General features: G+C 41.5%; 3 protein-coding genes across 4 annotated transcripts in view; 2 read left to right on the forward strand and 1 right to left on the reverse strand.

The window, feature by feature from the left end:
* Positions 1-14,289, forward strand: part of nrg2b (neuregulin 2b) — a 54,322-nt gene extending 40,033 nt beyond the window's left edge. Inside the window, exons 6-12 of one of the 2 annotated variants that reach the window (XM_056382307.1) lie at positions 726-749; positions 3,684-3,786; positions 4,159-4,288; positions 5,454-5,581; positions 7,240-7,455; positions 8,984-9,167; positions 10,685-14,289. In XM_056382307.1, the coding sequence (XP_056238282.1) occupies positions 726-749; positions 3,684-3,786; positions 4,159-4,288; positions 5,454-5,581; positions 7,240-7,455; positions 8,984-9,167; positions 10,685-11,161 (1,262 nt within the window). In that variant the 3' untranslated portion in view covers positions 11,162-14,289. The remainder of the gene's footprint in view (positions 1-725; positions 750-3,683; positions 3,787-4,158; positions 4,289-5,453; positions 5,582-7,239; positions 7,456-8,983; positions 9,168-10,684) is intronic. The other variant, XM_056382308.1, reaches the window with a different exon arrangement.
* A 2,175-nt stretch (positions 14,290-16,464) lies between these two features.
* LOC130173769 (N-acetyllactosaminide beta-1,3-N-acetylglucosaminyltransferase 2-like) lies at positions 16,465-18,466 on the forward strand. Its single transcript, XM_056383243.1, has one exon. It carries the CDS (start codon positions 16,465-16,467, stop codon positions 17,848-17,850), a length of 1,386 nt encoding a protein of 461 aa, XP_056239218.1. The 3' UTR covers positions 17,851-18,466.
* A 1,551-nt stretch (positions 18,467-20,017) lies between these two features.
* eif1ad (eukaryotic translation initiation factor 1A domain containing) lies at positions 20,018-24,335 on the reverse strand. The gene is made up of 5 exons (XM_056382053.1): positions 24,175-24,335; positions 23,654-23,772; positions 23,427-23,535; positions 20,917-21,025; positions 20,018-20,834 (listed from the first exon to the last, which is right to left on the reverse strand). Exons 2-5 carry the CDS (start codon positions 23,738-23,740, stop codon positions 20,633-20,635), a joined length of 507 nt encoding a protein of 168 aa, XP_056238028.1. The 5' UTR covers positions 23,741-23,772; positions 24,175-24,335; the 3' UTR covers positions 20,018-20,632.
* Between the last annotated feature and the right edge of the window lie 419 nt (positions 24,336-24,754).

Raw genomic sequence — 24,754 nt, forward strand, 5'->3', positions numbered from 1 at the left:
CTTTATGGCCCGTAATGCATGCAAAGCCATGGAAATTGGGAATGCCGAGATGATTTCTCTGTAAATCATATGAAAGGTTATAATAGCTGTACGCAGCAGTAGTGGGACAAAGTGCTATACAAGAGGTATGCTGTAATCAATACAAAGGCACACAGTTGCCATTAGTCAAACGAGTTACAGCACCCACCCCCATTCGCTGTGCCAGCCTCATCGACTGTACTGTGTTTTTATGTTGGAGAGTAACTCACTGCTTTTTATCTTTTGTTTTCTTGTTTTTTTCCTTTTGTCTTGTTTTTTTTAATTTTTTTTATTTTGTATTTCTGTCCAATGTTGTTTACTCCAGAAATGAGGTCTAGTAAATATAGCAGTAAGTGATGTGGCTTCTTGTCTTGCTGTCTTTGTCCGTCTGTCTCTGCATGCCTTTCCTGCCTGCTGGCTTCTCTTTCCTTCTGCCTTTGGTTCATTTTCTCCCTTCGCTTTTGATTTTGTTTGATTTAGTTAGTTTTTTTTTCATTTCTGGGGGTCACAGAGCTGAGGCTGTCTGAATTGTCTGTCTGTTACTGGACGGTACACATGTCAATCACTATGACTGACAGCACTAATTAACTTATATCCTGGTTCAGCGTATACAGGACGTGAAAATAATATATCTGCTCCAAAGTGGACATTACACCTGACCCTATCTGTCTCTTTCCTTTTACCACGACAACTTTCTGCGCTGGCAGAGCTTCTCAGAATTGAATTTTTGGGTATGGAACATTATTATTCATTTTGCTGTGCTTAAAGAGTTTGCCAAGATCCTCTCACAGTCACACATTATTGTGCCATCTTCTTTCTAAAATCAACAACTAGGTCTCTCTCAACCTGTCCCTCTTTTTCTCCTGCCCACTAACCTGGTTTCAAGACATGTAACCTTCCCTCTTTGCATGCACTCTTCTTATAGTCTGACAAATTTAGAAAAATAGCCATTGAAGAAAGAGACAAATTAACTGGGAAGGATGCATTAATGAAACAAAGTGCAGAGGTGAATTAAAAGAATGAAATGAGCCTTGATACAAATCAAAGTATCAGAGCAAAAGCTACTTACTTTATCCAAAAATCAGACAATGTTTCACATCATCGATAAATACAAGTATCTGGCTTGTCCTCTGGGCTTTGGCAATGTGCATATTGGCTTCAGCAGCCTGTCAAATAAAAACATGCAAGCTGCGAGTATTTTTGCAAAGCGTTGCCAAAAGCCAGCAAAAGGCCTGACCACATAGTCTGTCCTTATTATTCTGCCCATGATTGACTCAATGTCAGAGTCAAGAGCTCGCCTGTCCTAAATCACGATTGCTGTTGGCTCCACTGTGCCAGCAAGCTTGCCTTCCCATTTCCCTTTGCCTTTCTGTATCAGTACCCTGTGACACACACACAATGCCGGGCCAAGGCTCTCGTAGGCTTGTCAATCCCTACAGAGGCCCTTTATTTAGAAACTCTCCCCCTCCCTTGTCCCCCTCAACCCCCCACCCCCACACCCTTCAGTGGCGTGTCTAGAACTTTTCGAGGGAGGGAGAGGGGGAAAGGTGAGGTGATCAATTAGGTAAAGGGGACAATGTTTGATTTACCTGCTACAAACTGATTATATATATATATATATAAAAAAATCAGCTCTCTGTTTTACCTTATTTTCAACCAGCATTCTTCCGTAGGAACCACAGCTATGTTTGACATAGATAGTTTTCACCTACAGATTGCACACAGGTGCTGCTGTGATAAGCGAACAGCTTCAGTTTTAGCCCAAACCGAGAAGAAACATTGGAACTGAAACTAACAAAATATTTGTGTTTGAGAAAGTATATGACTTTGAAAAGAATATGTTACCCTGCAGGGACTTTAATTTAGCCGTAACTAACAATCCAAGGACCTCTATAATCCCGTTTTAGTTGATAAGGGGACAAAGTCACGCCAGTCTTTGGTTCATGGGGACTGCTTTCTCCCTGGGCCTTCCTCCTGGACACGCCCCTGCTCCCCTCTCAGTCCCCTTCCTCTCCCTCTGTCTACGTGTTTCCTCCCGCTCCTCCTTCCTCAACACTTTACTTTTTCTCCTTTTATTTTCTCCCTCTTCCCCTCATGTTCTGTTTGTTGCTTCCTCTTTCATTGTGTCGTTACGCCTGCCATTCTGACACAGTGTTACGCCACAGCAGGACCCAAAATCTGAATTAACTAAGATACACCATGATGGCATAGTATTCACACAGCATCACCACAAACCTGTTAGAACCTCATCAGTTTAATGTAGTGTAGCATCATGTGCTCCAAATCTGTTTGAATTCGAAGGCAGACTATACACAATGTATTTATAATGTTCAAATAAAATAAACCAAATAAATCAAGTCCTTGCTATGACCTAAAAGTGCTGTAAATGCTTTGTAAAGTGTAAAAATAATATAATGGTGTGAATAAGTCAGTTCAATAACTATAGAAAAAAATTATTGTCTTTGATGATAACTTGTATTCAATCTCCAGAACAACAGTTATACTTTATAGTTATAAATTATAAGCAATTACACTCCACAATGACAAAAATAAGTTAATGGTTACATTTGTGCAAGTACAACAACTATGATTTAGGCTCAAGGAAAACTAAAACAACTGTGATTGAAATAGGGATCAGGTTTACATTACTAAAATATTATTTAAAGGAGCTATTCGTAAGTTTTGATATTTGCTATATAGCTAACGTTAGCATGAACGACTGTTTACTTACCAGTCTAGAAGATACGTTGCGAGTTCAGCATCCAACTTCTTTGATTTCCTAACAAAGAGCTGTCTCCAGAGGTGGAAAGCAGCACCTATCTCTGGTCTCTATCACATCTTTTCTAATACTGAAGTTAGCATGCTAACCAGCTAGCCTCGGCCCATCTCGTGACCTTCTGCTTTTCAGACTGGAGTTACATTACTTTTATATTAAACACAAAGAGTTAATGAAAAATTAAAACCTCACTCACAGAATGAGGTAACCAGTTGATTCTGTTGAAAAAAGCCAAGTCATAACTTTAGAAATGAAACTGTTTATACTGCAGTCTTTGTTACCACAGGTAGACAAGTTCCAACAGGAACATATTTAAAGCCAAATATAAATTGCTACATTGCTAAATCTGAAAATTGTTCTTTTTTTTTTGTGAAAACCAAACTTTTATCGTACTCTTAAGCCACTGTGGTGTTAACACTTTGAACAAACAATTTTTTTTTTTTTTCCTTCATCTTGGTGACTTGTCTTTTTTTCCATTCATACTGGCATGATGTATTCAGATCCCAGCCAGTGCCATCTGTAACATTACATCCCCATGACCATTGTAAATACACTGGTGTAGGTAGAGCAGGAAGTCTATGTCAGGATGTAGGTTTACATCGCTACTTTTCATCATAATATTAATTAAGAGTTTGTAGAATTATTCCTGTGTTGTAGTAGCACAGTTAAATCTGAAAGACATGTGACATGATAGATCAGGCGATAAGATGGCAGCAGATAATAAGTGAGAAAACTGTTTCAGTAGTTTCCATCAGTGGAGAAGCACTCATGCTGTGTGTGTGTGTGCGCGTGTGTGTGTGTATGTGTGTGTGTCTGTGTGTGTGTCTGTATTCATGTTTTGTCTGTTTTGTGTGCGTGCATGTGAACATGTGTGTGTTTCCATCCACAGAGGCTGAGGAGCTCTACCACAGGCGGGTGCTGACGATCACAGGCATCTGTGTGGCGTTATTGGTGGTTGGCATCGTTTGTGTTGTGGCCTACTGCAAAACCAAGTATGTGTCTTTGAAACAAAGACAAATTACTTCCCATTCATAAAAGGCTCTAATACCATACAATGAATACTGAAAATACAGATGCTTCATTCTTGAAATGCCAAATAAAAAGTAAATAATTTGATTTCATTGAACCTACATGTGACCATGTGAGCTCTAGAGAGAGTGTGATGTAGTGCTTTGATAGTATTGCCTTGACCATAAATTGATCATGTGATGAGTAGCAGACGTGCTACCAAAAGAAGGAATGAAAGATAAAGAGAGAGATAAAAGGAGCAAAAAAGACATGACCAGTAATAATAATTATCAAAACGAAATGTCACTTTCTGTAGATTAACATGTATTGCTTCTTCATTATCACCTCCGGTCCAGGAAACAGAGGAAGAAGATGCAGAGTCATCTACACCAGAACCAGAATCAGTGTGTGGAGCAACCCACCTGCATGCTGGCCAACGGGCCCAACCACCCCAGACCGGGTCCTGAGGAGATCCCCATGGTCGATGTGAGTCCAACCAGTAGAAACACACAGCAGAGGCAGGTGCAGGTAATCCTAAAGTCAGGTTTAACTGATAAACTGCAAGGAAAATCCTGTTGAGTTCACCCCCAACAACTTTGCACGTCATGCTGAGAAGAAACCTACAACAGGTCACTGCAGACAGACTCCAGATTTTGTCAGAGGCAGAGCTGCTCTCCAGGCAGGAATAAATAAGTAACAACTGTTTTTTAAAAATGCAACAAAATTAACCGGCCAGATTGAATTTTAAAAATGAAGGAAAAAGTTGTCAGTTCATGGCAAGAGGGATAGGTTTAATTATTTCTTCTATTTTTTTTTAATAGAGATGCTGGTTAAACATAAAGTGGGTGCCGGGGTGGGTACAGTTGCCAAACTGTACTAGAAGCATTTTTGGCACCTTTGATTTAGTTTCAGCTTCTGGTAGTGAACAATAACAAGAACACAGTACAACAATAGCAATTCATTTGCAGTTATCTATCAGCTACCAATCACAACACACAGAAGCTACATTTTGTAAGGCTGACTTTGCTTTTGTATCAAAGAGCCACTGAGATAAATCCAGATATATCAGTGCTTTAAATTAAATATAACTATCCTATAAATAGGATTTTGGTGTCAAAATGTCCAGAATCCCCTCAGATATTCATTAATGCTAAAGCAGGGGCAGGAGAAGAACAAGACAGTAAAACTGATGTAAATTTCATCTGAGCAAACTGCAGGAAGCCCACAGAGCCTCAGCCGGTTCATGTCTCTTTAGGTGGGGAAATGATAGACTTTATTTAGCTTTGTCACTTTGATTTAACTCCACCAAGAAGGCTCTATTAGCCTTCAGAGCAGTTTTGCCTCCAAAAAAGTCTTTGTGTAAATAAAACTCTGATCCACTGACAACAAAGGGAAATATGGTGGCACATAGCTGACAGACATTACAGAGAGGGCAGATAACACCTACCTTCCTGTTGGAGACATAATAGGCATGAGTCAGCATAATGGCAACAGTGAAAACACAGTGAAGAGAGACAAGTGATGTGGAGTTAAATATGTACAAAGAATTCTGTCATAGTTAGATGTCATAGTCAGTTCATATTCTGTTCATATTTATTATCTGTCTGTAAGTAAAAGTATTAAAATGTGTTTTTATGTGTGTTTATTGCAGTACATCTCCAAGAGTGTCCCTACGACAGAGTGTGTGATCAGCCACGGAGCTGAGGGTGCAGGGAACTACGCAGGCAGCCGAATGTCGACCCGCTCCCACCACTCTACCACTGCCTCACATGCTTCCAGGTGGGAGGCAAACACACACAGACACACGTGAAACTCAGCAGGACATTGTAAGGCAAGATCGTACAGGGTCAGTTTGCTTTCTGGAGAAAAATGTTACTTTTGCTGTTGCTGTTGAATTCACCTCCCTCGTGTTGAGGTGGTGGGAGAAGTCTCAGAGATGGATAAACCTGGACATGTAAACTGTCTGTGTGGCTAGATGGCAGAGTAAGAAAATGTGTTTTGTGATATGGGTGAACAAAGACTTACATAAGAGTTTTTGAAAACTTCCAGTGAGGGGATGTATTGTGACTTGTTGTCTGTCGAGTTGTTTTTAAACATTCATATAGATTAGCACATAGTTTCACCATGGTTACGATAATATTAACTGGGTCGAGGGGAGACAAAGTCTGGAATCACTGGAAGTTCCCCACAGTGGCCGATGTGTCAGTCATTTTATGAGATATAACATTTCAAAGATGTGGTATGAACCTTCACCCCTAGAGGGCAGAACCATAACTCTACAAGCTCTATATAAAGCTGAGCTCCGTCTGTATCCGTAGCCACAGGGCACGCCCAAAGCTGTGGCTATGACTATTTCTGTGGCTGTGGTTATTGCCTTGGTTGTAGCTAAAGTTGTGACTGTAGCTTCAGCTATCGCTGTAACTGTACGGCTATAGTTATGGCTGTAACGTTAGGTCTGGCTGCGATCGTGACTGTTTTGATTGGTTGCTTTTCACAGCACCTACTGTAAAATAGTAACAATGACCAAGACAGCGTTGAAAAGACAGACACCGCTGCCAGGATTCAAACCTGGTACTTCTATCTGATGTGGCAGATGTATTACCAAAACACAGCAGGGAGTCAATAATAGCTTCACCACAGTGTAGGTCAGTTAATGTTACACATATCACAGCTTTGCTATCAGCCACAGCATTAGCTACAACCATAGCCGTAATCACAACAACAGCAATGCCCACAGCTACAGACACGTCCACAGGCTAATCTTAGCTAGCTACAGCCAGTCATAATAATTAGGCTCTTGTAAGCTGCATAGATACAGATAGGAGGCAGGTTTACCTTCCATGACCATGACCTTCCACTTCCATTTCACCCGCCATCCCAGCACAACCTGTTGACAAGTGTCATTCTCAACCTACGATGGCAAACAGATTGGCTAGCATTACCACCACATTGCTGCTAAATTGTCGTAAAACATTTACCTGATTCATGCTAACTGCTATGAATGCAACTGATTTTAGTTTCAGTGTCATCCCCACAGACAGGTACAGCCGGCCTATAGCCGGCTATAGTTTTAATGCACACTCACCATACACAGGGCAACAAGGGCAACTTGTTCTATGGTTTGGTACGTCAACACCTTGGAAAAATGTCTGTGTCTTTGGTTTGTTGATGCTCAAATGTCATCACCAGCCATGTCTGCTTTGTCTTGTCAGACAGGTATAGAGTCAGATTGTATAGAGGTGCACAACTGGCTGTTGACTGTCAATGGGTTTAGTAGTGCTAGCAACTCACATAACACAATGAATTTGATGCAATGTTTCCATCAATGTTATCACTGGTTTATTCTTGCCCAGCGTTCATTCCTCCTCAGTATCCTCCTGCCTCCTCAGTGCTATTGTAACCTTTTAAACTCGTTCTGCTAACACCCACACCTGCAGACACGAGGAGCAGACGTGGAGCATGGAGCGAACAGAGAGTATGAACTCAGACTGCCAGTCAGGTGGGCTGTCCAGCTCTGTGGGAACCAGTAAGTGCAGCAGCCCGGCATGCATGGCGAGGAGGGCCGCCCACTGGGGCTGTGCGGACACATCTGGACCGGGGATGCAGTATGGGGATTCTTACGACTCTCTAAGAGACTCACCTCACAGTGACAGGTAGGGAAGGTGGTAATGTGTGTGTGTGTGTGTGTGTGTGTGTGTGTGTGTGTCTGTGTCTGTGTCTGTGTCTGTGTCTGTGTCTGTGTGTGTGTAGTGATGGTGGCTGGGTGGGGGTAAACTCTGCCTCTGTTTGCTCATGACTCTACAACACTTTTGCTTTTTGGTGTTTTTTGTCACATTCAGCCCCCGTACTCTTTAGCGACCCCAAGTGGTAGTTAATTATTATAACTTTTTCAGTGTGTGAAGGACCTCATTGCCCAGATATTGTTAATTGTAATGTGACTTTATAAATCAGAACTATCCTCAGACCTAAATGTGTAGAGAGAGGGAATATTTCAATCTTTCTCAAATAGAGCGCTTGCTGATTTTTGTTAATGTTTTTGATTTTGCTTGTACAGGAAAGATTTATTCCCTGTTTGTTGTTTCATTACTTTTATTCAGCAATTTCAGTTATTTATTTTTGACAGTTGTAAATAACTTTGGTGACCCCACTTTGATCCAGCCTGACTCCTCTATCTTCTGCTATATTCTATTTAGTGACTCCTACATGTCCCAGAATGCCCTCTGACTCTCTACGAAACAGGCTCTGCATTTAACTATGATCGGTGCATTATAATAATACACTTTACTTGATATTAAACATGAATGCTCTGTCCATTTTCTCAAATGGAATAACTTCTAAAGCAATGTGATTAAAAGCATGATAACTTAGGAGCAAAAATTTTAGACCATTTTATTTCTAAAGTGACTTGTCTGTACATCATCTGCTTGGTGTGTGCTTGTTGTGATTCTTATATCATTTCAAACTAATTTTAAATTTCAATAAATTGTAATGAAAGAAATATGTTATTTGTGAAAGGTGTAAATGATTTTGGTGTGACTCACTCTAACTCACTGAGGCACAGCAGTCATACACTCTGATGGCACATCGACGGTGTACCCCTCCACCTTTGCAGTGCATGCTGGGTAGGCCCCAGCCCCCTGGCTCTGGAAAGCACAAGTGGTTTAGAAAACAGATGGATAGGACTCACTGACAGTGATGATGATAGTGATAGTGATGAGTTAGTGCTAAAGTTCAAATCACAAGTTGTGTTTCATCAGATGTTCCTCCCATCACCTGCTTTTCTATTTATTTCCTGAGCTTTAATTTTAAAAATTCTCATTGTACAGGAAGGTCACTGGCAATCAAACAACTGTGCCTTATTGCAACATTAAAATACATATGAAATGTAAAATTCAATCAATCATCCTGATGCTGACCAACAGTCAGTGTTACCTCTATTGTCCTTTTGGTATCTTTTATTGTAAAGCAGCACAGACCTACACAACAGGTAAACAGTAAACTGAGTGTATCTGTTTCAAACATCTTGTCGAGCACTTAGAGCTGTCAGTGCAGTTTTAAAGTTACTGTATTTTGTGAAACAGATACATTTTTGGTTATAAATGTGGCAAAAACGTGCACTAGCTCTGGTGGACTGTTGTAATTCAGACACTGTAACAATCTGCTGACGTGTATTCCATCCAGGTATGTGTCAGCGCTGACCACGCCAGCACGCCTGTCTCCAGTGGAGTTCCACTACCCCCTGTTGCCACCCCAGGTGCCCACCTTTCAGATCACCTCACCCAACACAAGCCACGCCCTCTCCCTGCCCCCTGCTGCTGCTGCCTACCACAGAGAGGACGACCAGCCGCTGCTACGGTGCCCTGATGTACGTAGGCAAATATATTACATACTGTGCATCGTGATGATTGATTCAGAAATTAAAAATCAAACTAGGCTTCATGTATAGAATTAAAGGATTTTCTTCCAACCATAAAACTATTGTGTAGTCAGCCTCTATGTCTTTGCTTGACTTTGAAGGTATCCTGTATTGTCATGGGGCCCCATCAACGCTACAATGCTTAAACCCTGTGTATCATAACCCTGTGTTATTCATTCATAAAGCTCAACTGGTGAAGCTTGCAAACCACCTCTCATTTAGATCCAGTATCTACAGTACACTGTCCAGTATCTACTTGACCTCAGACATCTCTCATTTATGCACTAATATTGGCCGAGCTGATCTCAGGTAATATACACCATTTAAAACTGCCCTCAAACTAGACTCTTACATGTCCCGTGCAGATCTTAAAGTAACTTTTTTGTAAGTTTTTGCTCTTGCTACACAGCTAACGTTAGCATTAACAGCTGTTTACTTACCAGTCTTACAGAGAACTTCAGCCATCGTTTACAAGACAGTAGTTTATAATACGCCCTCTGAGCAGCACTACATCTTCAGAGCAGACTGGACGCTACAGTGACAAGGTGGGCCAACCAGGTCAGGACTAGCTGGTTAGCATGCTAATTTAAGAAAAGAAGTAATTGTTTGATGCTGAACTCTTAACGTTTCCTCTTCATCCCGTGGTATTTAAACAGTTGTTAATACTAAGGTATGTAACAATAGCAAAACTTACGAATAGCTCCTTTAAAGCTTTATTATCAGATTTTTTTTTAATGATTTGTGTAACTGTTTTTCTTAATTCCTTGTACTTAGTTATGTCTGATGAGCAATTGTGTTGTCTTTATTGATTGTGTTGTTGTGATTGTTTCTTGTTCCAGGTCTCTCTCGGAAAAGAGACCTTAATCTCAATGAGACTGCCTGATTTAATAAAGATCATATGAAATAAAAAAAAATGACAGCAGCAGCAGGTTGATTGTGACAATATGCACTCAGTTAATGGATAGGGCTGATAATGTTATATATTTTTTCACTGTCAACAAATCAAATGAAAAGACCAAAACCAGCCATGAGTCAATCCATCTCTCAATGTTTTGCGACTTCCCTGTCTGTGGCACTTGGCTCTAAGCCTATTCATTCCTACTGAAGATGTAAATCTTTCAAAATGGGTTATGACAATACATATACTTTTATTTTTCTAAGGCTACATTATTTCCCAAAACAGCTGGGCACTATAGGTTTAAGTTAATGTTACTCAAACAGGAGTAAATACTGCCTTTGTTGGGGACTATTTTCTGCTGAGGATGAATACACATTTGATGTTTTAGTGAGTATGTACAGTCTTATCCTTATCCTGACTTATCCTTTAACCTGATGGTTAACATCCACCCTGCTGAAGTTCCTTTGAGCAAATCACTGATGAACATTCAGGTTCAGTTCAACATTCATCCTGTTTAGTAAGATGTTGTAGATAATAACAAATCCTCCGCTGTGTTTTCTGTTTTTAGGATGGAAGTTTATACAGGCAGCCCCGGCGTCCACGGCGACCCTACCTGACGGAGAGCACAGGAAGTCTACCGTCCAGCCCCTACCGCCTCCCTGATGATGAGGCTTATGAGACCACGCAGGAGTACGCCTCATCACGGGAACCTATCCGGAGCCGGCGCCGCCCGCGACGCAACCGCCTCAACGGACACATCTCCCAGCGTTCAGCGGGCCTACGGGACTACAGCTCACAGAGCTTCAGCCAGTCAGAAGAGGAGGAAGAGGAGGAGGAGGAAGAGGATGCTCAAGGGGAGAGCACACCTTTCCTTAGTATGCAGAACATGAACGTGGACCCACCCTTAACGGTCTCGGGTTTCCGTTCGTCCTCTGGTGCGGACACACGGACTCACCGCGGGCTGAGTCGGCCGGGGACACGCAGCAACGGGCAGAGCCGCGGCTCCCAGTCGCAGCGCTCCAAGGCTGACAACATGCCCCTTTAAGACTTAACCTCTCCCCGACACCCACCCATACACCCCTGCCACCCCCCCCCCCCACCCCCTCCACCTCACACACCCCCTTCCTCCTACACACAACCAGTGGACTAGAGACCTGCACCTAGGAGAAATATTTTTATTTTGTATAACAGACAGATATTCTAAACAAATGAAATATTTATTTTCATTTCAGCAAAAATTGTCTACTAGCTAACAGCAAAGACTTTTTTTATAACGGGGGGGAAATATTTATATGTAAAGTTTTTTGATTTACAGCATTATGAGAGATGAAAAAATAAGAGAATTACGTGCCAATTTTTTCACGAGTTAGATAAATAGAATAATATTGTGGTGCCTTTTGCTGTATGCTGAAGTCGGAGGTCCCATTGAGTTTTTGTAGCCTTTCTTATAAAGACTCCTCGTTTTTATAGAGACCAACCCTCTTCCTTCCTTTTGCTTTGGTTTTTTCTCTGATTTGGGATCTTCCTCTTTTTGAACTGTGATCTGATTATGTCATCATGCAATATTGATTCCTCCTGTGTAAAAGGTGTCTGTTTACATGAGTATGATCCATGCGATGCGCTCGTTTCACAGGGACATTTAGTCACTGACGCAACCGGATGTGTAGGGTAGTTTTCTCGGATGATTTTTGGAAGATTCTTTCCAGATGAACACACATCAGTCATTTCTGTCCTCGTTCGCTGCCTGTCAGTCATTTGTTGTTATTTCTGTGAAAACAAGAGTGTTAGGGAGTTTTTGAGGGACAGTGACTCCAGATTCCTCTGTAGGTGTTCAGGGTGCTGCCATGGCATTAGTGGTGTTTGCAGTGTGTGTGTGTGTTTGTGTGCATGTGTGTGTTTGTGTGCGTGTTTGTGTGTGTGTGTGCGTGTTTGTGTGTGTGTGTGTGTGTGTGTGTGTGTGTGTGCGTGTGTGTGCACCTCATGAAGCCTCATTTGGTTGGCGCCTCCGTTCACCTTGGAGGGTGTGGTCTCTTGTTTGACTGACACGCTCCTCCCACCAATCCTCACGCTGCCAGAAGCTCCATTGCACTGTAAGAACCTCCCTCATTGGCCAGGGAGCTGCCGATCCAAACCGAACCTAACCAATCCAGTTGTAATCCAGCCTGACTCTGGCCTCCCGTGGACTGCCCAGCCCGCCCGTTTCCTATGCCAGCAGCTTAGAGCCGCACTGTGTCTCAGGACTTCCCCATCACATCACAGCCAAAAGACTCAAAACAGAGAGAGCACGTCATCTCAGTCACAGTTCAGTCCGCAGGCCAGATCCACGTCCCCTCACTCTCCTTCCTGTCCGTCCGTCAGGTTTGTTGTGTTCACACGTGGCCATGATTAAGGGAGCGTGGGTAAAAACTCTTGGAATCAGAAGGGAAATTCAGTTGCTTTTTTCTTTTTTTACTTCAAAAGGTTGTGTGCATGTGTGTAAGTGGGCATGTGTGTAGCTGTGTGTGGGTCACGACGACAACGATGATGATGATGATGATGATGATGATGATGATCAAAAAACTTGGAGACCACATCTGTTCGCTCTGATGCGGGGACATAGCTAGGAATTCTGGGCCCCCTTAAGAGGAGGAGGATATCACTCTGGGTTCCCCCCTTTTCTTTTCTTTCTTTCTTTTTTTTTTTTTTTTTTTTTACAAATATAATCCTACTGGAAACTTTCGGGCCCTCTCCAGCTGTGGGCCCCTAGAATCGCCACCACTTTTCACCCCACTAGCGATGGCACTGCTCTGATGGGAAAAATCGCTTGCGGGTCGCTGCGTGCAGGTTCACACTGCTACAGAGCGAGTTTCTGAGTCTGATTCTACTTTTTTTCTTTAGCTCACAGCCAAATGGTGGTATATGATAATACTGATTACTGCATCCTTGATTTGCATTCCTATACCTTTATTGATTGAACTTCTTTTGCTTGGTCATATTGACTGAATGATCTGTTACGTGTCTGTCTCTGTCTGCCCCCCTCCACCCCACATCACCTGGCCCCTCACCTTCATGTCTTTCTCACCCCTTTATCGACCTTCAGAAGCAACTAGCAGATGGATTTAGGCCCCATCTCCAGACGAGTATAGTGAGCAGCACACTAACAGTAGGCTGATCATGTCAGAAACTCTTCCACCTCAAACGTACATCAGGTTTAGAGACCCTTTCAAGCTCGCTGAGGAAGATAATACTGTGTCAGATACAATATATGTCCCTATTAGAGTTCATTTCCAATAAGTATAGTTGTTTTTTTTTGTTTGTTTGTTTTCTGTTTTCACACAGGAGATGCATGGATCACAGATATAGAAAGTATCTTAAAAATGACAAAGAGCCCCACAGATTCAGGGGAATCATACTAGAAATATATAAAAACATTATTTGGGTTCTTGGCCCAAAGGTCTGGCTAGTTTTGTCTTACTATCACTGTAATCAATCTGGGATTTGCAATGTGGAAATACTGCAAGTGAGGGTAGTGTGCTTCTAGAGCTAGTTGAAATGTTAACACCCCCCACCCACCCTCTTTCTCCTCACCCTGCACTCCCCCCTCTCCCTTTACATACACACATACGTTTCACACATACATACCCACATCATACATAATGAAGCACACACTGAGACACGCACACACAGGGACATGAGCCCTCATATGACACACACACGCGCACGCACGCACACACACACACACACACACACACACACACACACACACACACGAAACCCTTCCATGTTTGTGTTTGTCAAGCAGTTTGCCTTTGTCTTTTTTACCTACTGACTCCCTCACTCCCCCCTTTCTCTCTTCCCTACTCCCTTCCCCTTCCCTCTCCCTCCCTCTCCCCTCTCCTCTTACCCCAGCCTCCCCCTGCCCCCCTTCTCCCCCCTGCATGTCCTAGTGGTACTGGTAGTTGGGTGCATGGAAAAAGCAGCAAGCAAATCGTTTTTCCACTCGGTAAAAAAATAAAAATGTGTCTTCATTTCAACATTCAGCAATAAATCCCCTTCTCTTCATGTCCATCATTCTTGGAATATGCTAGAAGATTTTTTGCAAGTTTTATCAAAAACATACTACTTGTAAAAGAAGAAAAATCCAAAACCACCCCTTCATATGAAAAATAAAACTTTATTCCTACCATTTTGAAACAGTCCTGTCATCTTTGTAACAAAAAATGTTTGTTTTTTTTTTATTACAGGTTTATATTTACATAAAGAAGTGGTGATAAAACCGAGAAGCCAAAAGTCAGTGGTTCACCATGTGAACCCTGAGAATGGAGGCGTCAGACTTGCAAAGTCAGGACCACTAGATGGCAGTGTTGGTCATGGTGACCTTTCTGTGTTAGTTATTAAACCACATTTTATTCAAGATTACTTGCAATATTTCATAGTACACTACAAGAATATTTTACTCAAAGAATTCAGTTTAACTGTAAGAATTTACATGACTGTGAATTACAAAAAGATATGTATGTAACAGGTGACATTTTTCAAGCTGCTTTCAGACACCAGCTGAGCACAGCAGCAGACATGTGCTTCACTCACTGTTATTGTCTGTCCACACTTACTCTCTCACCACGCTGAAATGCACTGTTCCTTCAGGATGCAGCAGTAGTTTCTGACATGTTGTCCTGAAGCCACATTTCTGACCTGTTGTTCAGTTATTTTTTGCCTTTATTAGTGCAGAGTTGGCTGGAAATGCACCAGAGGTCCCGGCCCAGACTCAGACCAGGTACGTTTCAATTATACGTCTCAAACCCTTACAGGCCACCAGGACGTGTCCTTGATTTTGACTTTTCATTTCATTCATCCATTAATTACACACACACACACACACACACACAGACTAAGACATTTTTGTTATAAAAAAATGAAACAAAAGTAGTCTACTCATTCCAATGTGAGAGAGAGAGATTTTGCATTTAACAATGATCATGAATTGGTGGTTAAAATAATGAATGGAACAGTTAACTGGTTGATTCACAATGGGACATATTTGTGTCTCACAATAATCATTTGTCCTTAGCTAAATGTTTTATGTAGTTGAATTGAATTACTAGTGATTACTTGATGCCTGCGATCACAATGCTGCCGCTGTTACTTTTCCAGCTGACAGGAGCCGGAGAGTTAAACCTGCACCTGGATGATATTGGCTGGTTTCGAGTTCAGTGAGACAAACAGTGTGTGTCCTTGAAGTGTTGCAAAACCAAAGTTTCAGGCATCTAAAGAACAGGTCCCCTCTGACATTACCTGCTTGACTTGATGCATGGGTGTTAATTAACTCAACTATGTGTTTAACATGACTGACAGGTGTACTATAGAACAGGAACAGCTAAGCTTACACATGCGGTGGAGAGGAGACTAGACTATAGTGGCATCAACATCGACAGTTAATGACAAATAGTTAATTTTATCACTTTGCTTTATATTTGTTTAGCCTTTCTCATGCAGGTTGTTGTGCTTGTGGCCAACTCCCCCTTCACTCATTAATTTCAAAGGAACATCATGTCATTCCTGTTTGCTCTCTTGATGTCAGTGGGCGTATCCCTTGTGCACACGCCTGACTGTGTTTCAGTTTAAGCTTAAGAAGAAAAACCTTCCTGACTGATCACCAGACTGACTCTCTGGATCAAATCTATCCCTGCAAAAGAGATTCCTTCTTTTCTTTGTTTTACTTGAAAATAAACTGATGACGGGGTCGTCAGATTGCTAGCATGGACCATCAGCTTTGGTTGTCATAATAGATGAGTGATCAGTGAATGAAGGAGCCTTCATTTAAAACAGGTAAGCAAAGAAAACATGACTCTTATTTATTCATTTCAGATGTCGATCTCATCGTAGCGTAAAATCTTTTCATCATTTTAAATACAGTCGAGTTTGAAAATTCATTCTTGACCTCAGGAACAGCGGTTTACACAAGGTCCATTTAGTGGCTGATCTGGAGATTATTCGTACTACAAGACTTTTCAAAGTAAATCAAGGAATTGTAGATGCAATTGGGCAAAAGCTATCTGCTGATGAAGACCATGTGATAGAACTGAAAGCTCCAGTGTAGCTTGTAAAAAGACATTTTGGGGAGATTGTTTTGTCAACTTTCAACTAAAGGCTTATTCTCTCTCATTGCTTTCTTCTTCTCCTCTCTTTGTCTTTTTCCTTTCTCTCTCATGACTGATACTTTGTTTTATTGTATAACGAAGCCTCTCTCACCATGTGCACAATAATTCTGGGTTTTTTTGGTACATTTTAATGTATTTTCGTGCTCTTTTTACACAGACTTGTCCAAACTGATACATTTGTGTTTGTTTATTTTGTATTTGCAGTTGAATGGCGCAGTTTCATTGTCGCTGGCGTAACGTGTTGATCTGTGTGTGCAGTCCATGCATCTGCCTGGCGCTGCTGTTCATCTACGCCACTATCATGGTGTGTATACGTATGGGTAGCACAGCATCGTCCTGGGCCGCAGAGAAAAATCATTTTGTGGCCTCAGGAACTTTTACAAACAACAGCTTTGCCCCTCTGCCTAAAACTTTCTGGGAGTTCCACTTGCATGGGGATGCCTTTTGGAACAATCTCCAGCAGGTCACTGACCGGCATTTTAACCCCATCCTGCACCCCAACGACCACAAGAGGGGATTAGGTAAAAGCACCTCTGATGAGTCCCCACTGAGGCAAAGTTTCTCTGCGGTTATCAACCTGGATAGCACGAAGAGAAACTTTGAGAAGCTGCCACAGCAGATACAAGAGTTTGTGAGCCACATGCAAAAGAGGGACTACCCAACCATCACGCAGCCTGATGGAGTATGTGGGGCTGGGGCAAAAGACGAGAAGGAGCCCCCTCTGCTTCTCCTGGCCATCAAAACAACAGAGCTGAACTTTAAGAACCGACAGGCCATTCGACAGACCTGGGGCCAGGTGGGCTGGGTGGCAGGACAGAAGACGAACAGTAGCAGAGGAGAGGAAGGCGGAGGATATGTCCGCAGGGTATTCCTGCTAGGCAAAGAAAACACGGAGGAGCTGGGTGTAGATTTATCTGATTTAGTGCAGCTAGAGAGTAAACGTTATGGAGACATTATACAGTGGGACTTCAAAGACACATTTTACAACCTCACCTTGAAGGACGTGCTCTTCTGGAGCTGGTTCTCACGTTCCTGCGGCCGGACTCGCTTCGTCTTTAAGGGAGACGACGATGTCTTTGTCAACACCCCAAAAATGATAACCTACCTCCAGGAGCAGCTGAAGAAGCCGAAAGCATACAAGACCATGAAAGACTTCATGGTTGGAGATGTCATAGGTGCAGCCATGCCCAACCGAGTCAATAAGTCCAAGTACTTTGTCCCTGACAGCTTCTACAAGGGCTTCTATCCTACATATGCAGGCGGGGGAGGGGTGGTGTACTCAGGCCAGCTGACCAAACGCCTGCACAACATGTCTAAAAAAGTTCACCTGTTCCCCATTGATGACGTTTACGTAGGTATGTGTATGATTCGGCTCAAAGTGCACCCCGTTCACCACCCTGCCTTCCTCACGTTTGACTTTCCTGGAAAGGAAGAGCAGGAGCTGTGTTCGTACCACAGGATCCTATTGGTCCACAAACGAAGCCCCCACCAGGTAGTTAAACTGTGGGACCACATGAATAAGACACAGACCCAGTGTTGGGACGTGCCTCTGAAGACCGTTGGCGAGAGCAAAAATAAGCCAAAAACTCTATGATGTTAAAGACAACGACTCTAAACATTTCCTGTTAAGAGTTACGAAGAGGCGACAGTATGTTAACTTATGTCTGTTTTACTTCAGGTATCCATGTTCTGGGGTTAGGTTTTATAATTTAATTACAACTAAACATTAAAATTTTCAAAGGATTAAGCTAGTGTTTTTTGCATGTGATAATCCATTTGCTACAGACACCCTTTTCACAATTTTTTCCTTTTAAATGTATTTTTCCAGCCAACAAAAATGTAACAGTAGCATGGCGAAGAGTCATAAAGTCAGTGAAATATCTTAGTAATGTGAGTCGTGCAAGAATATTTTCCCACAGTTAGCTGACATCAGCCACCCCTGCTAGTGGTCATACCAGACCAGCTACGTCTGGAGTCGCACTTTAAGTGTTAAGATTTAAGAGTTATGTGCTTCAAGTTTTAAAATAATCATAATAATAACACTGAAGGTTAGCTGTGTTAAATGTAGTAATTTTTAAGATGACTGTGAATTTAGTGGTTAAGTTGGTTTTGCAGTGTTGAAACTGGGAAGGTCTCCATTCCGGCTCCGGTCGTTTTGAAGTAAAGAATGTGGCTCCACTCCGGTTAAACTCGCTTTGGAAAACTGTCCACAATCAGCCAGTGTGATGAATGTGTAAAATAAATTTTTGTACATTACTGTGAACTATTTCTGGTTCTTTCATCTCCCAATAAGCTTTCGATATGCCCTGCTCTATTTTCATGACACAAGCTCCTCCTTAAAGACTCATCAAAGCCATAAAGCCAAAAACCCAACAGACCTGCTTTTCATTGTGCTTTGCTCATGCAACTGGTACTGCTATAAAAACAAATGCAGAAAACCACCCATCACCAAAATGTGATAATACAAGTTTCTAGAGCAGAGTCCTGGGAAAAAAAAGAGAAACAAAAGATGAAAAAACAGTGGTCATCCTAATAAACTGAAGTCGAGGCTTTCTTAATCTGTGATAAAGGTTTTCACAACAGGCACAGGAGACAGAACAGGGAGTGCCGTTTGAAGCAGAGCGGATGTTCTTCATATTCACCTTCCCCAGCAAGTGCTTTTAATGCCAAGAAATTCTCTGCATACATTCACAAGACAATGCTCTTTTTAGTGACGATGCAAATAGATCATTGTCTATCAATGAAACGAAAGGTAATTCTAAGTAGAGATAATGCATTAATTGTGCAACAATTTCATGAAGACCCCCCCCCCTCATTGTCCTCTGAACCAAAACCTACACCCTTGGCTCATCTGATTGTTGGCTAAGAATGATTCATTTGAAGAATTTGGTGGCAGCTGTGTTTGTTGACGACCGTCGTAAAGCTTTGTAATATTTGAAGAAAACCTTTAATAGGCATGAATACTTAATTAAAACGTTTTATGCAAAAATATTTCCCGTTTCAAATGTTGCTTCACAGCATTATCATGCACTTCCTAGACATACAAGGAGACTACAGCAGTAAGACAGTAAAGACAGTAAGGCAGGCATTCAGGATGTTGTATTTGTAGCATGTCATCCCACTAATTTCTGTGTTTACCAATCAAGCCACGAGGACAAACTGTCAGGTATTCCAGTTCCAGTAGAACCGGTTCCAATAACAATAGGATGAAACTCATTGGCTTCATATTATGAACTAATCTTTAGGAATGCAATATAGTATTGTGTTTATGCTTCATGCTTGTAAAACCTCTGCACAATTATTCCAGAGGAGACAGCTCTTTGAATGAAAGACATTCAAAACAAAATGTTGAATTCTCTAAGTGGAAGACATGGAGTGGATGATATTAAGTCAAACTCAAGAATGCATCTATTTCCAAAACTCTTGTCATTATACAAACCAAAATCAGAGGCAGGGATGGTGGTAAAAGATGAGGCACAAACCGATCACAATGATACGGCCTGAGACAAGGTCAGATGAAACTACAGCAATCTGACACATCTGCACACGCTTGTGACAAAACAAAGAACTGTGGTTAGTGGCAGCACTCATTTGAATTCAATCAATCAGCACTAGAGAGCGGCTCTGTGAGGGGGCGGTGACGGTCTAATCAGTTAAAACAATGTCCTCCGCAGGACTGGTCTTACAGGTACGGTGTTTAGAGTCTCACCACGCCACACACTCCTCAAGCAACCCAGCAAATAAACCAAACATGACAATCATGGTTTTTTTTTTTTTTTTTAACAGTGACAACAATGAATTTTTTGAGTGGTTTGTGAGTTTCTAACAGATTTATTTTGTCCTACAGAGGAAGATGAACAGATAGATAGATATAACAGTTTACATTAGCATCACCCTGCGAATGTATTGTATTGCCCAGGTATATTATTTACTGGCAACACAGTAATGACTTTGCTGGAGGTCGGTATATAAACATGCTTGAGTGTGAGACATGTTCTCAGTAAGATGACAATAGAAACTTATCCTACCAAATTTCTAACATAGAAAATCACAGGATTCTTATTCAATTTCTGATCAATTTCAACTTACTGAATAATTACAGCTTTAAAAAAACAAAACAAAAAAAAGCCCCAAAGCCAGACGTATTTTGTCCTTACTTTGTAAGTTCAAGTCCACTCAGTGAGGCCAGCCATTTATAGTGTCTCCAACAGCTTGTGAAAGGACAACTGCAGAAGGAGCTGTAGCATGAGGACCACCTCACATCAGTCAGTGATAACAGCAGCACAGCAGAGCACACTGTCACATGATTTCACAACTCTCACTCTCAGTTGTCCGTTTCCTCCGTGCTCCAGCTATGAACCATTTTCTGTCCTTCCCTATTTGTCCTCATTTTCTTCCTCACTGTCGTCGTCCTCCTCGCTCTCACTGTACTGGTAGTTACGGCGGTTGGTGTTCACAAAGAGGTCGCTCTCATCGTCTTCAGAGTCGATAACTTCCTCTTCCTCATCCTTTTCTTCTGTCTCCTGCTGTTTGTTTGTCTTGTCCTGCGCTGACGGCTCCTCCATAAACCCCTCTGGCCTGGAGAAAACGAAGGGAACATCTCAGTACAGTCAGTAACACTTGACAAAATGAAATCATCTTTGTGTGTGTCCCCACTCACCAGAGCTGCTGTTTCTGCAGGTACTGAATGTGATCTTTGTAGAGAATGAAGCTGATCTCTGCCTTCACCTTCTCTCCTTCCTCGATAGGATCCACAATCACATAGTCACCTTCAGGATCAGAAAGCAGACACATCTTAATTGTGAATCAAAAAATAAAGGTCATCAGGCCACATCATTCACTCTGAATATGAGCATTTAGCCCCTAGCTAACAGTATGAAGTTCAAAAGTCTAGACTCCAAAATCCAATAGACGGCCTGTGCGCCAGGTCCGGCCGGTGGCAGCCAAATGTCTGACCTACGCCGTTTCATTGGCACTGGTGCACCTGACTTACCATGTGAAATTAAGTGCAAACTGCTACTTTATTTTCACTTCATCCCACACCGTACACTTGATCTACACCGTATTTGTAAGATGCACTGCGTACTCTCTATCCGCCTGTCATGTAAGCGAGTAATTACGAGTCACAGATGATAAATAACTGTCCTAAACCAAGATCAACATGGTTTTAAAGAAAAAGCGTGACGTCGACCAGGAGAACCATCCACTCAAATTTGACTGGACTGATCAGTTTTATTTTATTGTACCGGACCATGCCACTGCTAAACCCACATGCCTGATATAGATTCAGATTGTAGGAAAGACACAGACTCCAATGCACATCCAGGCCAGTGCCGTGTGTGTGTGTGTGTGTGTGTGTGTGTGTGTGTGTGTGTGTGTGTGTGTGTGTAAACAATTAAATGGTTGGTTATGTGGTTCTGTTTGCTGGTTGTGATATCCTCCTCCTGAGGTGAATGTGGTTGTAGAGATGCTGCTGATAGCGGTATCTCTGTGGAGAGCTGTGTGGACATTTTGCAGATGGGTGTTTGACTGTTTGACAACCAGCATTAATGTTATTGATGGCAGGCACAGATATGTCAGGTCTTTGTAGAAATGTTGCCTTAGGACACTCTTTTCCCAATGTGTGCCACTCGCTGCAGTGCGGCTGTTGGGGTTAGTAGTACGTTGCCAGCACTGTAAATTAAAATGCTTTTGATTTGAGTTTGATATAAAAAGTTGTGACTATTATATATGTGTGAGTGTGTGTGTGTGTGTGTGTGTTTATAGGGGCATTTAAGTAATTAAATGGTTGGTTTTGTTTCAAAAGTGCTTTTTTTTTTTCCTCTTGTCTGACCCTAAACATAGACTTTGAGAATCCCTGACCCACATTATTACTACTACTACCAACAACAACAACAACAACAACAACAACAACAACAACAACAATAATAATAATAATGTCTGCACATAGATAGAAAACCCTGCGATGTCTGGAAAAAACCCTGGACATTTTGGCCCTTTGCTTGGCATGCTTCACATAATTTGTTCTAGACAGACTCGGTTATAGAAACAAATTTGTTCCATCTTCTGTTTCGATCTTCAATAGCAGCAGTTAAACACTGTATCATTAGAACATGGTCAGACTTTATAGTGAGGGCTAGGTTGTGCAATATCCCTGTTTTACTGGGTTTATCAGTCATATCACTTTTATTGGTTTTAACAGTTTTATTGGTCTTACTGGTTTTAACTGCTGAAAATTAAATAAAATATTCTACTGCATGAATGACTGTAAGGATCCTGCTAAGTATGTCTGGAGATGAATGTTCTGTGATGCTGTGATACTGAGCCCATGAAAAGTTTCCGCAGGGGGAAAATAAATATCTTTTTATAAATGAAGATGAACAGACATGTTTTATCAGCCAGCACGAAGCAGCACGTCAACACTGACTGACTGACTGACTGACTGACTGATATTGGCCCGTTCTTTTGATATCATATCAATATCTATTCTCATGAAAAAAAAATAAAGATAAACAGCATTTTTCTTATCATTGAAGACAGAAACTCCCACATGTACACACACTGTGGTAGACTACTTAAACACTATAGATTTTTGAAAATGTATTCCTGAAGAATGTATCAGTAGTTCGACTAAAAAATATAAGATTGATTAAATTTTTGCTGTGCACTTTTGAACGGACATAAAATGAAACACTAGTTTTGATTAATAAAGACTAATATTGCATATTTTCATATTTCCCTGTTGAATGTTTTAGCAATAATCAAAGTTTAGCCAAAATTGGTTAAATTGTGTGTGCGCAGCCTGAACGTTGGCAATTTTCTCCCTAAATCGGGTCTTTGTCAAACTGAGGACATGGCTACAATAACCAGGTTGAGAAACAGAAAAACTGTTATTAATACAGATATTTAGACATAATTTCTATTTAGTCAAATCTTTATCCATACTTTAGAGCCATAAACAACTTCGCACAGTAAGGGGTATCAGTTCTACACCATAATCAACACATTGCCATTATGCTGATCATGGAAACACATTGATAACCACGATGAGCTTCTCTGACTTGGTCTTGTGAGCACTAGAAGCAGCATTTCTGAGCTGATAGACTGACACTGTATGATCTCTTAAACAATCTATAATATTTAAACCACAAGTCCTGCTCCATCAGTTACCTCTCTTGATCCAGATGTTCTTGCGGAATTTGGTGGGCATGCTCACCAGGAAGGTCTCACCCTGAGCCGTGACAGTTTCATGGAGGTTGTTACCACGGCTACCAATAACCTACACATGAACAGGTAAAGGATGGAGACAGTTAAAACAGTCCTGCTGTGTACTACTCCGATGTAAAGATTGTTTATTCTAAATATGTTTAATCCAGTGCAGTGTGCACACAGCCCACCTTCACAATCTGCTGGTTTTCTGTGGGCGTGACAAAGTCTCCAAGAACCTCCTTGACAACGTGTTTGCGTTTGGTGGCCTGAGACATTATAAAGGGTGAGCTTCAGGTGCCTTCGCCAGCTGAGAAGAGAGGACAATGTGAGGTCAGAGTTCAGATGAACATAGGACATCAGTGTGAAGTTCAACAAATGATACATTAACTAAACATACAAACCTCAAGATATCAATCAATAGTAATCAATAAAAAGTTAACCTGAAGACTAGCTAAGCTGCCATTAGCTGGTTACCAATTATCAATTTTTATAAAGTTTTGACTTCCTCATTGTTTTCTATGACAGACAGATAAATGACAGCACTTCACCATCCCTTGATTTACTTTGCTAAGTTAGCTATAAACATCAGCAAGTAGCTGCTTTCTTACAATTAACGGAAACATTAATAGTTAGTTAGCTGAACAAGCTAACTGTTGCTATCTCAAAACGCATCCCCGCGCTGAGCCACGTGAGCAGGTTACATAACTACCTTGAGAGAAGAAAGAAGTAGAGATTGACTGTGTCTGTCGGAAGCAGAAAGTTTGTGGTGGACAGCTCGACAGCAGCTACAAGTCTCTTGATACGTTGAAATGTTTTATCAGTGCAGCTGAACCACATGCGTCCGTGTTTTCTGACAACAGCAGATGTTACAATTCCGGTGTCATCCGGTCCACTCTTTTCAAAATAAAACTCGCTGTCTATTTTTATTTTATCGGCAGGCTTAAAGGCCATGTAATGAGGATTTAATATTACATTCAGATGTGCATTACAATCTAACTTTTTCACTTCTACATCAATTGCTATTCGTTGTCTGACTATGGTAGTAACTCATTAAACGATTCTTTTGTCTTAAAAACCTACTGCTATACCCACACAGGTCTAATTCTTCCGTGGCAGTGACTTTGCATTGTGGGAAGTAGAGTTTCGCTTAATCTCAATTTGAGCGACATTCAAGATCGTTAGTGTTCAGTAAAGCTCCCGTTCAGAAAAGGTTGTCTTTATTGATAGCAGTTTTCAGCAATTGTTGCTTAAGGCCAATGAATTGAGTTTACTGAGATGATTCAATATGT

The sequence above is a fragment of the Seriola aureovittata genome, chromosome 8, assembly GCF_021018895.1.
Source record: "Seriola aureovittata isolate HTS-2021-v1 ecotype China chromosome 8, ASM2101889v1, whole genome shotgun sequence".
Taxonomy (NCBI): Eukaryota; Metazoa; Chordata; class Actinopteri; order Carangiformes; family Carangidae; genus Seriola; species Seriola aureovittata.

Coding starts and splice junctions, on each gene's coding strand:
- eif1ad (XM_056382053.1), bottom strand. CDS start 23,740: ATGTCTCAGGCCACCAAACGCAAACACGTTGTCAAGGAGGTTCTTGGA. Junction 21,026..23,426: donor GAACATCTGGATCAAGAGAG/GTAACTGATGGA, acceptor CTGATCCTGAAG/GTGACTATGTGATTGTGGAT. Junction 20,835..20,916: donor CTGCAGAAACAGCAGCTCTG/GTGAGTGGGGAC, acceptor CGTTTTCTCCAG/GCCAGAGGGGTTTATGGAGG.
- LOC130173769 (XM_056383243.1), top strand. CDS start 16,465: ATGGCGCAGTTTCATTGTCGCTGGCGTAACGTGTTGATCTGTGTGTGC.